Here is a 13,948-nt window from a genome sequence, read left to right on the forward strand (position 1 = left end):
GAATGATCCTGGTTCTGTTTATAGACATGTATCCACATTCCAAAGGGCCAAGCTAGCACTGTAAAATATTACACTTTTAACTGTCAACTCACTAGACAAAAAAATTGGCAAGAATTAAACACGTGTTATTTAGACTCTCCTATGCCCCACTTGCTATTGTTAACCTTAAATACAAAGTTTCACTTACATAGTGTATTTGTACACAAGTGTAAAATCAAATGTTTGTCAAATTAACACACAAAAAAAACTGGGTGTACAAAATTTTCCAAAAGCATCTAAGATTTTTTTTTTCTAAAACAATAGTCATTGTTTGGTTATTGATCATACTGAATGATGCCCATCAAGGGTCTGATAAGAAGCTCATAAATGTAACCAAATAGAGCAACAGTTAAAAAAACTTTTTTTACAATTTGTTAACTTTCTGTCCAATGATTTACTGTTAAAACCATTAAAAGCTTTATATTCTGGCAATTTGCACACAGCCCATTGTTCTTCCAAAGACTGCAATGTTCAGCAGTGTGCATTATCTTACAATATAAAAAGAAAGTTAGCAGCCCATGTCTGTGTTAGGTTTTTTATTTATTATGGACCTAATTATATTTTATTTACAGCTTGTTTACATGCAGTCTTTTATGTGTATTTTTGCCGTGAACATATACAGTATCTCAAAGTGAGTACACCCCTCACATTTCAGCAACCATTTCAGTATCTATTCCCAAGGGACACTACTATATTTTAAAATATATCAAAGTTTAATTTCTAGTCAATGTGCAGCTTCTTTAGCAGTATCGATTTACTGCCCTCGAAAATAACTCAACGTACAGCCATTATTGTGAAGGGTGTACTCACTTTTGTAAGATACTGTAAGTCAGAATGATTAGAGGGGTGGGGGGACTTTCAATACAGTGTACATACAGATAATTTATTAATATGTGGGGCACAAAACATTAAATTTAAGGTTCCTCACAAATGGTTCACTATTTAAGCAAGTGGGTGACCAATAAAAGGGTACAGGGACTTGAAACTAGCAAAGATAAAAGAATAGATGGACACAAAGTATGACGAGTATAATTTAATACTTTGCCCCACACAGACATACATAATTCTCCAACACAAATACAACACTTTACACAGTAACCATCTTGATCCCATCTCTATCCCAATACTATATGCATCAACACCTGAAATACTGCCATATACACTAAGCTGAAAATGAACAAATTGCACAAAGAGGTACAGTACAATCTCAAAAGCACAAACTCTGCTTATTAAAGGAAGAACACAATCCGACACAGAGATCCTAATGCTGGATGACATTATATGGTTTGATTAAACTCGTGAATATGAAGCATTAGAGCATGTTAATTTTTAATCATAATTTCCCCATCTTATTGCCCTCGGCTTCAGACAAGTCTGATGTAGTGTCTTCTTTAGTATCCATTACAAAAGGGTCTTCTCCCTGGAAATTACAATTCACCGTCACACCATCACCAACTTATTTATAACAATGCAAATATTTGAGCTTATAAGTGGCATTCACAGTTACCTTGATGTATTTCTCATAGCGAATTTTAACACTATCATTATTTATAATAGCTTTGGCCGTCAGCACACTCTCCCGTTTCAGCTGCTCTTTGTACACCTTTAGAGGACAAAAAAAAAAACAAACAAAAAAAAAAAAACATTTTAATTTAAAACTGAGTGAAATCGGATGGTACAATTTGCATTACATATTTACAGCAGTCCAGAGTTGATGTACCACTTTAGTTTTTAGGTGTAGAGGGGAACAGCGATGCTGCTGGACAGAAGAAAAGACAGCAGGAATGTAAATGTTGCAGGCCATACAGTGCACCACCTCCATCTTCCTCATGTAGTCATCCTCAGTCACCCCTGAATAGCATGAATAAAATTTGGAGGTAAAACCTTAACCATTTGTTATGTGTCAGACATAACACACAATGGGGGTGTTATAGAAAAATAAGCAACTTAACAGTTTGTTGAGTTAACAGTAAAGTTTTTCTTTAATGATTTATTAACTTAAAAACAATGCTGTTAAAAGCTTTACATTAATTATATAGAACTTCCAGGAGAAATTTGTTCTTGTTATCCCTTACATTAGACTATTTAAACACCTTAAACTTCCTTAAAGAGCCTACTTTTTCCCCTTTGTCTAGATGTTGAGATAAAAAAAATAATGAGAGAGAGAGATAGAGAGAGAGAGAGATCAAAATTAATTGAAATGGATTGGATTTATAATGGAAAGATGTAGAAAAAACCCACCTTCCATGACTTTCAGGGTCGCTTTCTGGTCCGAAAGGTTGTGCAACTTACACAAAGCAGACACCGTTTTACGAAACTTGTGCACCATACAGTCCTTTGACGGAAATAATAAAAAAATTAAATGATCATATACCAATGAATACTTTTTAAAAATATATATATTCTTTAAAGCAAACATACGTGGAGAAAGCTAATGACCCGGTCATCAAACTTGGCCTGCCGTCGAATGTAGTCAAGTGTTTCATGGTGATATGTGCTTCCAAAGTGCTTCTCGATGTCTTTGTCCTCAAAAGTGCGAAATTTACAAAAGGCACATGTGAAGGCTAATCTAAGGAGAAATATACCAGGTGTTTGTAAACAATGGGACTGTGATGATGATAAAGCAGGATGTTACAACAAAACGCATCACAATCACTTCCTTAAGCATTGCAAATTTGTAAGCTTTCCACTGGCCTTTTAGTTTTACATTTTAAGGCCGATTCATTTGGAGACATCACTGATTTGAAACAAACATTACAAATAACCAGCAATAATGAAATCTATAGAGATAGATCACGTTATCATGATGTGGTAGAAGTATTGTATAAGATGTATTTGCATGTGATTGCATAAAATCTTCCCCTTACTTGAACTGGGATACCAAAACCTGTCCCACCATGAAAATGCCCTTTTGCACAATGCCAGAACAACTGGTTTTACATGGGTTTGAGTGAACACCTATTGAACACTTTTGGGATGAATCTGAACACTGACTGCACCCCAGGCCTCCTCACCCTAGAAATTTCCACAAGCACACTCCAAAATCTAGTGGAACATATTAGTGGCTAGAGTAGAGGTTATTATAACTGCAAATAGGGGCTAAACATGGAATGGGATGTTCAGAAAGCACACATGAATCTTTTTAGGTGTCCATAAAACATTTATCCATATAGTGTGTATTCAATCCAAAAACAATAGCACTCAGGTTTATATTCCACAAGTGATTCATAGCCATGTCTGAACTTTTATTACCTGTGCTTGTCTCCATATTTCTCACAGTTCTTCTCTCGTCTACGTCTTCGCTTCTCTCGGACTCTAACATGCTTCTCCTCCACTGGTGACAAAGAAAATCCACTGACTTATTATCCTGGAAAATTCTCAAGATTAAAAGAGGAATACTTGAGCAGAATACCTTATAAATGTGCAAACTACATTTAACCACATTGATTCTCATGTGTGAAGTAACATGCAGTTTTAAGTGATCCAAATTTTTTATTAATCTGAAAAATGTAATAGAGTGTGACATACCAGCTTCTTTTCCCTTTATATCCTTTTCATCAGAGGAAGCATGACTGTCCTTCAAAAACAATAATAATAAAAAGTAACTTTAAAAAAAGTTAACCACAGAATGCATGTATAGTGATTTGCAAAAGTGTTTTCTGATTTCATTTTTTTTTTTTTTGCATGTTCGTCACACTTTAATGTTTCAGATCATCAAACTAATTTAAATTAGTAAAATATAACAAGTGAACACAACATGCAGTTTTTAAAATGAAGGTTTTTATTATTGAGGAAATACAAAATCCAAAATTACCTGCCCCGTGTGAAAAAGTGTTTGCTCCCCAGTTAAAACTGTGGTTTATTGCACCAGACTTCAATTTTTCTCACCACACCCAGGCCTGACTACTGCCACACCTGTTCACAATCAAGAAATCTCTTAAATAGGACCTGCCAGACAAAGTGAAGTAGACCAAAAGATCCTCAAAAGCTAGACATGCTGAGATCCAAAGTAATTCAGAAACAAATTAAAAAGAAAGTAATTGAGATCAGTTTGGAAAAGGTTATAAAGCCATTTCTAAAGCTTTGAGACTCCAGCGAACCACAGTGAGAGCCATTATTCACGAATAGCAAAAATATGGAAGAGTGGAGAACATTCCCAGGAGTGGCCGTCCGACCAAAATTACCCCAAGAACACAGTGTCGACTCATCCAATAGGTCATCCAAGACCCCACAACAACATCCAAAAAACTGCAGGTCTTACTTGACTCAGTTAAGGTCAGTGTTCATGACTCCACCATAAAAAAAGAGACTGGGCAAAAAAGGTCTGCATGGCAGAGTTCCAAGACAAAAACCGCTGCTGAGCAAAAAGAACATAAAGGCTGGTCTCAGTTTTGCCAGAAAACATCTTGATGATCCCCAAGACTTTTGGGAAAAAAATACTCTGGACTGATGAGACAAAAGGTGAACTTTTTGGAAGGTGTGTCCCCCATTACGTCTGGCGTAAAAGTCACACTGCATTTCAGAAAAAGAACATCATACCAACAGTAAAATATGGTGGTGGTAGTGTGATGGTCTGGGGCCGTTTTGTTGCTTCAGGACCTGGAAGACTTGTTGTGATAAATGGAACCATGAATTCTGCTGTTTACCAAAAATCCTGAAGGAGAATGTCCGGCCATCTGTTCGTGGCCTCAAGCTAAAGCGAACTTGGGTTCTGCAGCAGGACAATGATTCAAAACACACCAGCAAGTCCACCTTTGAATGGCTGAAGAAAAGCAAAATTAAGACTTTGGAGTGGCCCAGTCAAAGTGACCTGAATCCTACAGAGATGCTGTGGCATGACCTTTAAAAGGTGGGTCATGCTCGGAAACCCTCCAATGTGGCTGAATTACAGCAATTCTGCATAGATGAGTGGAGCAAAATTCACCCACGGCGCTGTAACAGACTCATTGCAAGTTATCGCAAAAGCTTGATTGCAGTTGCAGCTAAGGGTGGCCAGTTATTAGGTTTAGGGGGCAAACACTTTTCCACACAGGGCCATGTAGTTTTGGATTTTGTTTTACCTCAACTATAAAAACCTTCATTTAAAAACTGCATATTGTGTTCACTTGTGTTATCTTTTACTAATATTTAAATTAGTTTGATGATCTGAAACATTAAAGTGTGACAAACATGCAAAAAAATAAGAAATCAGGAAGGGGGCAAACACTTTCACACCACTGTATTAGTAATAATTATAATTAAAAAAGTGTAGTAAATGAATGGCATGCATGTTTTCCATCACCTTTGCAAAATTCAGTCCTAAGAATGGGAAAATAAGGAAAATATTAAAAATAATAAAACAAACCATACACCTCATATAAACAGACTAATGTAATATTTCTGGATTTCAGGTTTACACACTTTCGTTGAAATAAAAGAACATTGAACATCCTAAACATTTAAGTGTCATTGCACAAATGTCATAGCATAAGCATTAATTGATTGTCACATCCGAAACTTTCTGCTAAAATTGAAGAATGTTTTCTTGAAACAGGATGTGGCAGATTACCAGCTCTTACATCAGATCATCATTCTACATTGCAGTGTGATTTACTTCATACAGAAAAAATACTTTCTAGACAGACTTTCCTGCAGTCATTCCATCTAAATCAAAATCTAATTAACTGCATAAGATCCTGTAGCCAGGCATGCAGGAATTGATGAATTCTGGACAGGACTAATGGAAAAAATAAAAATCATTGTCACCTATACAATGCAATTTGAAGAAAGTAAAGAGAAACGATAACATTAATTATTTTAAAAAAATATTTTCAATAGGGAACAATTAAAACTCAAAGTACACAATGAAAGATCTTAGTATTTGTCTCAGTTTTTATTCTCTGCATCCTTTCTAATCCTTGATGCTATAGAATTACATTCTGTTAAAAGTCAGGTTTTTTCCTCCAAGAATTTGAATCCAGTACAAGCACTATCATGCAAACAAACCTGTGCTGATGCTCATTTCAACCCTCTGCTTCTTGGCAAACTTGCCCGCAGGGACTGGGGCTATTAGCATTCGCTTTGTGCCACGAGACGCTGATGTCTCCATATTTGAATAAAAGCTCTGGATGTTAACAACACCCCTTGACCTGAAAATCTGATCATAAATACAAACATTTTTATTTACATTTGTTATCCATTCTATCAATTTTTTTTATTTATTTATTTATTTATTTATTTATTTATTTATTTTTTTTAACATATTCCCATGAGGATGAAATCTATCAAAACTCACCCTGTATATATATAAAAGGACATATTCCTGTTAAATTTTTATTGAAAACCTTAACCAGTGGTACAAAAGAGAAAACTTTCCAATTAAACACAATATAGAAAAAATAACAATGAAAAAAATTAACATTGGGTAAAAGCAAACTAAACCAAAAAAATAAATAAAAATGGTCATGTACCTGATATGTAGTCATTTTAGCATATAAAGCATTCGTTCAAGCACACCTGCACATTAGAGTTTGCCAACCATTCTTAAACCTTTTTTTTTTTTTAAAACCTTATTTTTCTTCACATCATTGTACTCACCCCTCTGCTTTTCGCTCTACATATTGCAGCAGTATCTCCTCCTCGCCCACGTGAGCCAATAGGGCTAGGCCTCGTGCACGGCGTGTCAAATACTGCAGACGAGCCTGAGATATCACTGAAGGAGGTGTACTGACTGCTATCACTGTCTGAAAATGGTGACCTGGACCTCCTAGAGGAACCAAGATACGGCAAACGGCAGTCTAATGGCACATCATCGAGCTGAGCAGCAGTTTGTGTGCCATCACTTCCAGCATTTGAGGCTCCATGAGCAAAAAAATCATAGGTACCAAAACTGGGGGAAAAGTTTGCGAGAGTAGAAAAAAAATTAAATGTATTGGTCAAGAAATTGCAAATGTATAAAAATGACTAATTAAATACTCATTAGGATCATAGATTTCCTTATAATAGGATCAGCAGCTCACTTCATCTCAGAAGATTTGGATGGGAACAATCTAAACTGTTGCCAGTTGTCACACTTCTCTAAAAGGAAACACAAGGCAAAGATCTGATTTACTTTGTTGATGTTAATTTGTTGCATATTTTTAATGCGGCCTTGCAGGTTAGAAAGGCCTTGTGCTAATTAATCCTACATTTTAATACAAATAAGTATGCAAATAAATATAAACATCAATTCTCATTCCACAGGGAATTTGCATAATTAAAAAGCTGTTTAAAAATGTATCGCTATAAAACACATGCATAGCATTTATATAAAAGAAAATGTCATAAAACAAAAACAAAGCCAGGACAAATAATATCAAATACTGAATTTGTAAATCCCTAATAAATAGCAAAAACAGCAAACAAAAGATATACAAAGGAAAGACAGACTTGCCTGCATCCTTAGGTGCTGACAGTAATGAAGGTGCTTCATCTGCATATCTTGAAATTGTAAAGGAAACATTGGATTTCCACAATACAACATTTCCATGATTGTAAGAGATTGAAAAAGATACGATACGACAAACAACCTACTTTTGAAAAGGCCCATAGGACTCTTCAAATGGTCTCAGAGCAATTTCAGAGATCTTTCCTCTTGAATCACCAGACATCATTATCGTTAAACCTTGGATCAAGTATATATTGATCTAAAGAAAACAAGAACTTATTTGACTCTGTCTGGGTTCTCGGCATCCATATCAAACATCTAGGCCAAGTTCACACCAGGAGAGTTTTATAAGATTTAAGGATTGATGCTTAGCTATCCAAACAGTCAAAACAAAACAAAACAAACTAACAAAAACATGAATAAATACTCGGGCACCAATAAAGTAAAGGCATGTAACTCAATCAGAAGGTAACAACAGCAAAATCAACACAATCAGAAAAAAATATATAGAAATAAATAAATTATAGAAATAAACTTGATTTTCTTTCACTTGAATCCCTTGAAGTGGACTCTTCCCCAATCTAACACACCTGATTGAAATCATCAGCTGATGACTTTGTTGAACCTACAACAGGACTTCTTTCCCTTTCACAAAGGATTTGAGTACTAAAACCTTAGCTTTTTTTTGTTTGTTTGTTTGTTTGTTTTTTGTATAATACTAGATATAAAGTTGCAGCACTGTTTACATATTAATTATTTAGCACTGCTTCATATTGTTGTTCTCCAGACGCTGAATATTCTTTGTTATTTTTTACCTGTTAAAATAAAAAAAAACTCATCGCTTCACATTTACCACATTTAAAGGTGTCGCAAATATAAAGACTCCGCGACAGAACCTAGTAATTACATCTGGTTGTCATGACATGATTTTGCCACAAGAGGGAGCCTCAACACCAAAATACTCACTGAAATTATTAATACATGCGGTTTACTGTTTCTACATGAACCTACAAATATGCTCTTTAACGTGGACATGGACAAAAGTATTGGAACGTTTCAAGCTATAATTGATTCTTCCAAATAAAAAAATTACCACAAAGTTGAAGGAACACAATTGTCTTTTGATGTAGTAGCATTAAGTTTTCCCTTCACTTGAACCAGTGGTGTAAAGTACTTCAGTAAATGTACTTCGTTACTATACCTAAGTATTTTTGGTATAAACAACTTTTACACTCTTCTCAGCTACATTTATGATTCAATATTGATGTACTTTTTATTCCACTCCATTTCATTTGACATTTTGCACCTCTGTTGAAGATGTAATTTGGGTTCAACACTTCCCTTCCTGCATCTGCAGCCTGTGAGTGACTTTTATAGCACTGCTGGCCTCATTGTCATACGTATTGTCGGTCTAAAAATAGCTAGAATAAATTCCAACAACTTTGAGAACCAGCTTTCACTGAGGTTGAATAAGTGTATTGCCCCCTCTCTAATAATTAGAGGTGCATCAAATAAGTCAGCACTGAATATTTGGTTTTATATTGCAATACGGGTTCTTTGTAACATGATATTATAATTTTATTTGGTAATTAAAGATACCTTTTTGAAAGATTGCTTTACTACTTTGTTTTTTTCTGACTGACTTGTTTGTTCTTTCATTTTATTCCGACATGTCGAAGAGGCTGTTGTGTTGATCTTGGTTAATAAAGTGTTAAGGTGTACAATTTGATTTGTATTTTAGCAAATAAAAACTGACAAATCAACTGTTTTTGGCTTTTGCACTAACGTGTCTTGGTGTGGTGAACAAGTGCATATTTGAGCCTCGAACAAAATAAGTCAAAAAATTACTTTTAAAATTAGATACTAAAAGATATTTAAAGTATGATTTTTCAGGTTCTCTTGACACCTCTGACTTAAACTAGAAGACACAAATCTGTTCCAGCATGACTGGGCACTGTCGTGGCTTAGTCACATAGCATGAGAAAAGAGGAACAAGATTAATGCAAGACTTGACAGTTTGTTGCAATGAAACAAACAACTTAATCTTGTGACACTATGCAGGTGTGATTAAAAAATATATTACTGCACAAAGCGAAATCCATGAAAATATGGTTTATATGGGTTGGAGTAGTCTGCTATCGAGGTCTGACCTCAACCCTGTTGAACATCTTTGGATTGCACTGGATCACTGACTGCACCCCAAACCTCCTCACACTCATCACTCCTGACACCAGTACCTGACTTTACTGACACCCTTGTGGCTCAATGAGCACATATCTCCACAAGCACATTCCAAAATCAAGTGAAATATCTTCCTAGGAATAAACGTGGAACGGAAAGTTCAAAAAGCGCATGTGAATCTTATGGCAGGTGTGTATTTGTAATCTTACCTGAAATGTTCATCTGCTTTTGTGAAAGAAAATGTGAAAGATTGTTAAGGTTTTAGAATTATGTTTTTATAATGCAATTATAATAATTGCAATTAATGCGACATAGTTTAAGGACTATTTGCTAAAATCATTTAAGTTCATTTCTTTTCCTCATTAATGTACACATAGCACCCCATATTGACAGAAAAACACAGAATTGTTGACATTGTTGCAGATTTATTAAAAAAGAAACACTGAAATATCACATGGTCCTAAGTATTTAGACCCTTTGCTGTGACGCTCATATATTTAACTCAGGTGCTATCCATTTCTTCTGATCAAAATTGAGATGGTTCTACACCTTCATTTGAGTCCAGAAATGTTTGATTATACTGATTGGACTTGCTTAGGAAAGCCGCACACCTGTCTATATAAGACCTTACAGATCACAATGCATGTCAGAGCAAATGAGAATCATGTGGTCAAAGGAACTGCCTAAAGAGCTCAGAGACAGAATTGTAGCAAGGCACAGATCTGGCCAAGGTTACAAAAATATTTTTGCTGCACTTAAGGTTCCTAAGAGCACAGTGGCCTCCATAATCCTCAAATGGAAGACATTTGGGACAAACAGAACCCTTCCTAGAGCTGGCCGTCCGGCCAAACTGAGCTATCGGGTGAGAAGAGCCTTGGTGAGAGAGGTGAAGAACCCAAAGATCACTGTGGTTGAGCTCCAGAGATGCAGTCGGGAGATGGGAGAAAGTTGTAGAAAGTCAACCATCACTGCAGCCCTTCACCAGTCGGGGCTTTATGGCAGAGTGGCCCGACGGAAGCCTCTCCTCAGTGCAAGACTGCACTGATGAAAAGCCTGCATGAAGTTCTCCAAGATGGTGAGAAATAAGATTCTCTGGTCTGATGAGACCAAGATAGAACTTTTTGGCCTAAATTCTAAGCGGTATGTGTGGAGAAAACCAGGCACTGCTCATTACCTGTCCAATACAGTCCCAACAGTGAACCATGGTGGTGGCAGCATCATGATGTGGGGGTGTTTTTCAGCTGCAGGGACAGGACGACTGGTTGCAATCGAGGGAAAGATGAATGCGGCCAAGTACAGGGATATCCTGGACGAAAACCTTCTCCAGAGTGCTCTGGACCTCAGACTGGGCCGAAGGTTTACCTTCCAACAAGACAATGACCCTAAGCACACAGCTAAAATAACGAAGGAGTGGCTTCACAACAACTCTGTGACTGTTCTTGAATGGCCCAGCCAGAGCCCTGACTTAAACCCAATTGAGCATCTCTGGAGAGACCTAGAAATGGCTGTCCACCAACGTTTACCATCCAACCTGACAGAACTGGAGAGGATCTGCAAGGAGGAATGGCAGAGGATCCCCAAATCCAGGTGTGAAAAACTTGTTGCATCTTTCCCAAAAAGACTCATGGCTGTATTAGATCAAAAGGGTGCTTCTACTAAATACTGAGCAAAGGGTCTGAATACTTAGGACCATGTGATATTTCAGTTTTTCTTTTTTAATAAATCTGCAACAATGTCAACAATTCTGTGTTTTCTGTCAATATGGGGTGCTATGTGTACATTAATGAGGAAAAGAAATGAACTTAAATGATTTTAGCAAATGGCTGCAATATAACAAAGAGTGAAAAATTTAAGGGGGTCTGAATACTTTTCGTGCCCACTGTATGTATATATATATATATATATATATATATATATATATATATATATATATATATGTATATATATATATATATATATATATATATATATATATATATATATATATATATATATATATATATATATATATATGAGAATGATAAGAAATCTAAGGTTTTGTGTATTTGGCACACTGAGGGTTTGCTGTGTGCCAGTGACACTGGTGTGTGTGGTAACTGCATGACAATAAGACTCCAGCAATTTCTGAAACCTAATTTCGCAATCCCCACCCACTGTCTCTGCAGACACACAACCATCATTTCCTTTACTGTTTCTTCCAATACTCCCATTCCGCTAGAGGAAGTAGCAGTAATTTAAGTGGTGTAAGCAACCTTTTCACCAGTGTGCTTCAGCTGTGAGTCACTCAATGAACCATAAAAAGATTGTAGGCCAAGGAATATAAAAAAATTGCCAGCTTTAAAGCCAAGTGCACTTTCTTTGAAAGCTGGTCAATTCTCCATGTTAAAAAATCTTTAGCAGCAATGCAACTAAAGTGAATATATCATGGCAGGTTATATTGACAGTGTTTAAAAAGCCATGACTGCTTAATATCTAATTAACAAAAATACAACATTTAAGTGATATCTAACGTCAAAACGCTATTGGAAAATGATTGTGAAGATATTATACAGTGTGTCCAAATTTCCTTTCAAAGAAAATTCTAATTTTTGTGCAAAGACGCTTGATAAAACTATGACCTTCAGGTCTGCAAAATTACCATTATGGAAGGCAATACTGAAATAATTAACAAACCTTTACTTCTTATACCAATTTAAATTATGATTTAAACTATTAAGGTGGACTTAGTTCGAGATCAGAGTAACTAGACATTTTCAGACTGCTGAATTGAGATTTGTATACCCTATTTTAAAAAACACAGCAATGCCTGAACCAAAGCCATACACACTGATTTAATGAGTTTTAGAAGCTTCTTATCGTCATCTGTCATGCATAGGAGTTAGTGGGACTGTACCTGTGGTTGTAAAAAATTATTTACTGTGCAATTTTGCCCATTGATACCATGAGAAATACTCAACAAAGTCATAAAAAAGCATACAAGCAATTTCCAAACACTTGAAAATACTTTGACAAGAACTACATATAGGAAGAGGCACATGTGAGTTCCCAGGGATTAAAATGACCACTAATGGAAATAAAGCAGTTTTTGACAACCCAAAAAGTTTTTTAATGCAACATTAAATATGTGGAATTGTAAAATAAATGTGAGTGTATTTAGCCTAGGAGTATTTATCCACCAAATCCAATGCATAATGTAACTATGCACAATAGATTGGTTAAATAGGAGCTAACAAATTGTTCATGGACTTTAGTCAAAGACTCTGCACCTACAAAATGTCTTTTATATGAAGGGTAATTGATACACTTTAATGTAATATTTATTTTTTAAATTTTTTATTTATTTATAACAAACTCGCATGTTCTGTTGTGAATACAGTAAGAAATTAATCACATATGTACATGCTATTATAGCAAGCCACTTCATGGTGGTAGTTACACTGCATGTCTGTTTTATTGCTGCGATTTTTTTGATTAAAGTATATTAAGTTGTTGACTGTTTATAGTTACCTTTAGTGTTGTGAAAGATGTTACCACTTATGCTGTGGCAGCTATACACAGTCGATCCTCACCTGGCTGTCCACTTTGTTGTTCTTTAATTTAATATGGTAAGGAAATGTAACTTATGTTACAAAGAAAATGTGCAGGGCAAAGTCTCCTATCTTGAAGCTGACACTTGAGAAATGTTAAATATCTTACACAAAGCTTCACAATATTATTTTGTTATTATTATATTGGTATTTTTCTTGTTAAATAGCAGCACAGTTAACAACACCCAATTAACAACACTTGTTTTATGTGGATCATTTGTAAGTCCCTGTGAAAGTACTGTTACTATAAATATGGTAAGCCATCATTACAATCAAAGCTGTTTCAGAAAGTTAATGAACTGCTAAATTTCTGTGCAGCGTGCTGCTCTAACACTAAAATTTTCCTGTTGTGTTTAGCTCATCCAGTCACCTTTTGACACTTTGTTTTTAGTATTTACTTGCATTTTTTTATTTTTTTTTTATTTAGTCATAACTCTACGAGTGTGTAATGTTCAAGTGCAATCTGGACATTTAGTGAATTAAACTACAGTGGAACCTCGGAGCTCGCGGCCTCAGCGCTCGCGACCTCGCATGCTCGCGACTTTCATTCCGACCGGCGACTCTCATTCAGATCGGCTTGTGAGCAACCGCGAGCTGCTCAAAACGCTAGTTTCAACATTTCTAATCAAGGTTTATCTCATTAAAACACACTTCAGCATACTATATAAAGTGAGTACCCATTACTGTATTTTCTGTACTGTATTTTCTGTACTTCTCTACTGCATTCTTTACTGTA

General features: G+C 35.7%; 1 protein-coding gene across 4 annotated transcripts; it reads right to left on the reverse strand.

Annotated features, from left to right (window-relative positions):
* Nucleotides 1-1,057: 1,057 nt before the first annotated feature.
* Nucleotides 1,058-8,253, reverse strand: znf326 (zinc finger protein 326). 4 transcript variants are annotated; one of them, XM_046860202.1, is made up of 14 exons: nucleotides 8,035-8,253; nucleotides 7,591-7,703; nucleotides 7,451-7,497; nucleotides 7,038-7,095; nucleotides 6,616-6,907; nucleotides 6,025-6,175; nucleotides 5,321-5,337; nucleotides 3,568-3,616; nucleotides 3,292-3,373; nucleotides 2,461-2,608; nucleotides 2,281-2,374; nucleotides 1,760-1,890; nucleotides 1,547-1,642; nucleotides 1,058-1,459 (listed from the first exon to the last, which is right to left on the reverse strand). In XM_046860202.1, the coding sequence occupies exons 2-14, from the start codon at nucleotides 7,668-7,670 to the stop codon at nucleotides 1,373-1,375; spliced, it is 1,332 nt and encodes a 443-aa protein (XP_046716158.1). In that variant the 5' UTR covers nucleotides 7,671-7,703; nucleotides 8,035-8,253; the 3' UTR covers nucleotides 1,058-1,372. The 4 variants fall into 4 exon arrangements, with proteins under 4 accessions (XP_046716158.1, XP_046716292.1, XP_046716241.1 ...); XM_046860336.1 differs by having other exon boundaries at nucleotides 7,572-7,703; XM_046860285.1 differs by lacking the exon at nucleotides 8,035-8,253 and having other exon boundaries at nucleotides 7,591-7,960.
* Between the last annotated feature and the right edge of the window lie 5,695 nt (nucleotides 8,254-13,948).

This window comes from Silurus meridionalis, chromosome 1 (genome assembly GCF_014805685.1).
Source record: "Silurus meridionalis isolate SWU-2019-XX chromosome 1, ASM1480568v1, whole genome shotgun sequence".
NCBI classification, from domain to species: domain Eukaryota; kingdom Metazoa; phylum Chordata; class Actinopteri; order Siluriformes; family Siluridae; genus Silurus; species Silurus meridionalis.

What these genes read in the sequence shown, in the direction of transcription:
- znf326 (XM_046860202.1), bottom strand. Translation starts at nt 7,670, where the DNA reads ATGATGTCTGGTGATTCAAGAGGAAAGATCTCTGAAATTGCTCTGAGA. An exon ending in TCCAAATCTTCTGAGATGAA is followed by an intron (nt 6,908 to 7,037) that starts GTGAGCTGCTGA and finishes CTTTTCCCCCAG; the next exon opens with TTTTGGTACCTATGATTTTT. An exon ending in GTAGAGCGAAAAGCAGAGGG is followed by an intron (nt 6,176 to 6,615) that starts GTGAGTACAATG and finishes ATTTATGATCAG; the next exon opens with ATTTTCAGGTCAAGGGGTGT.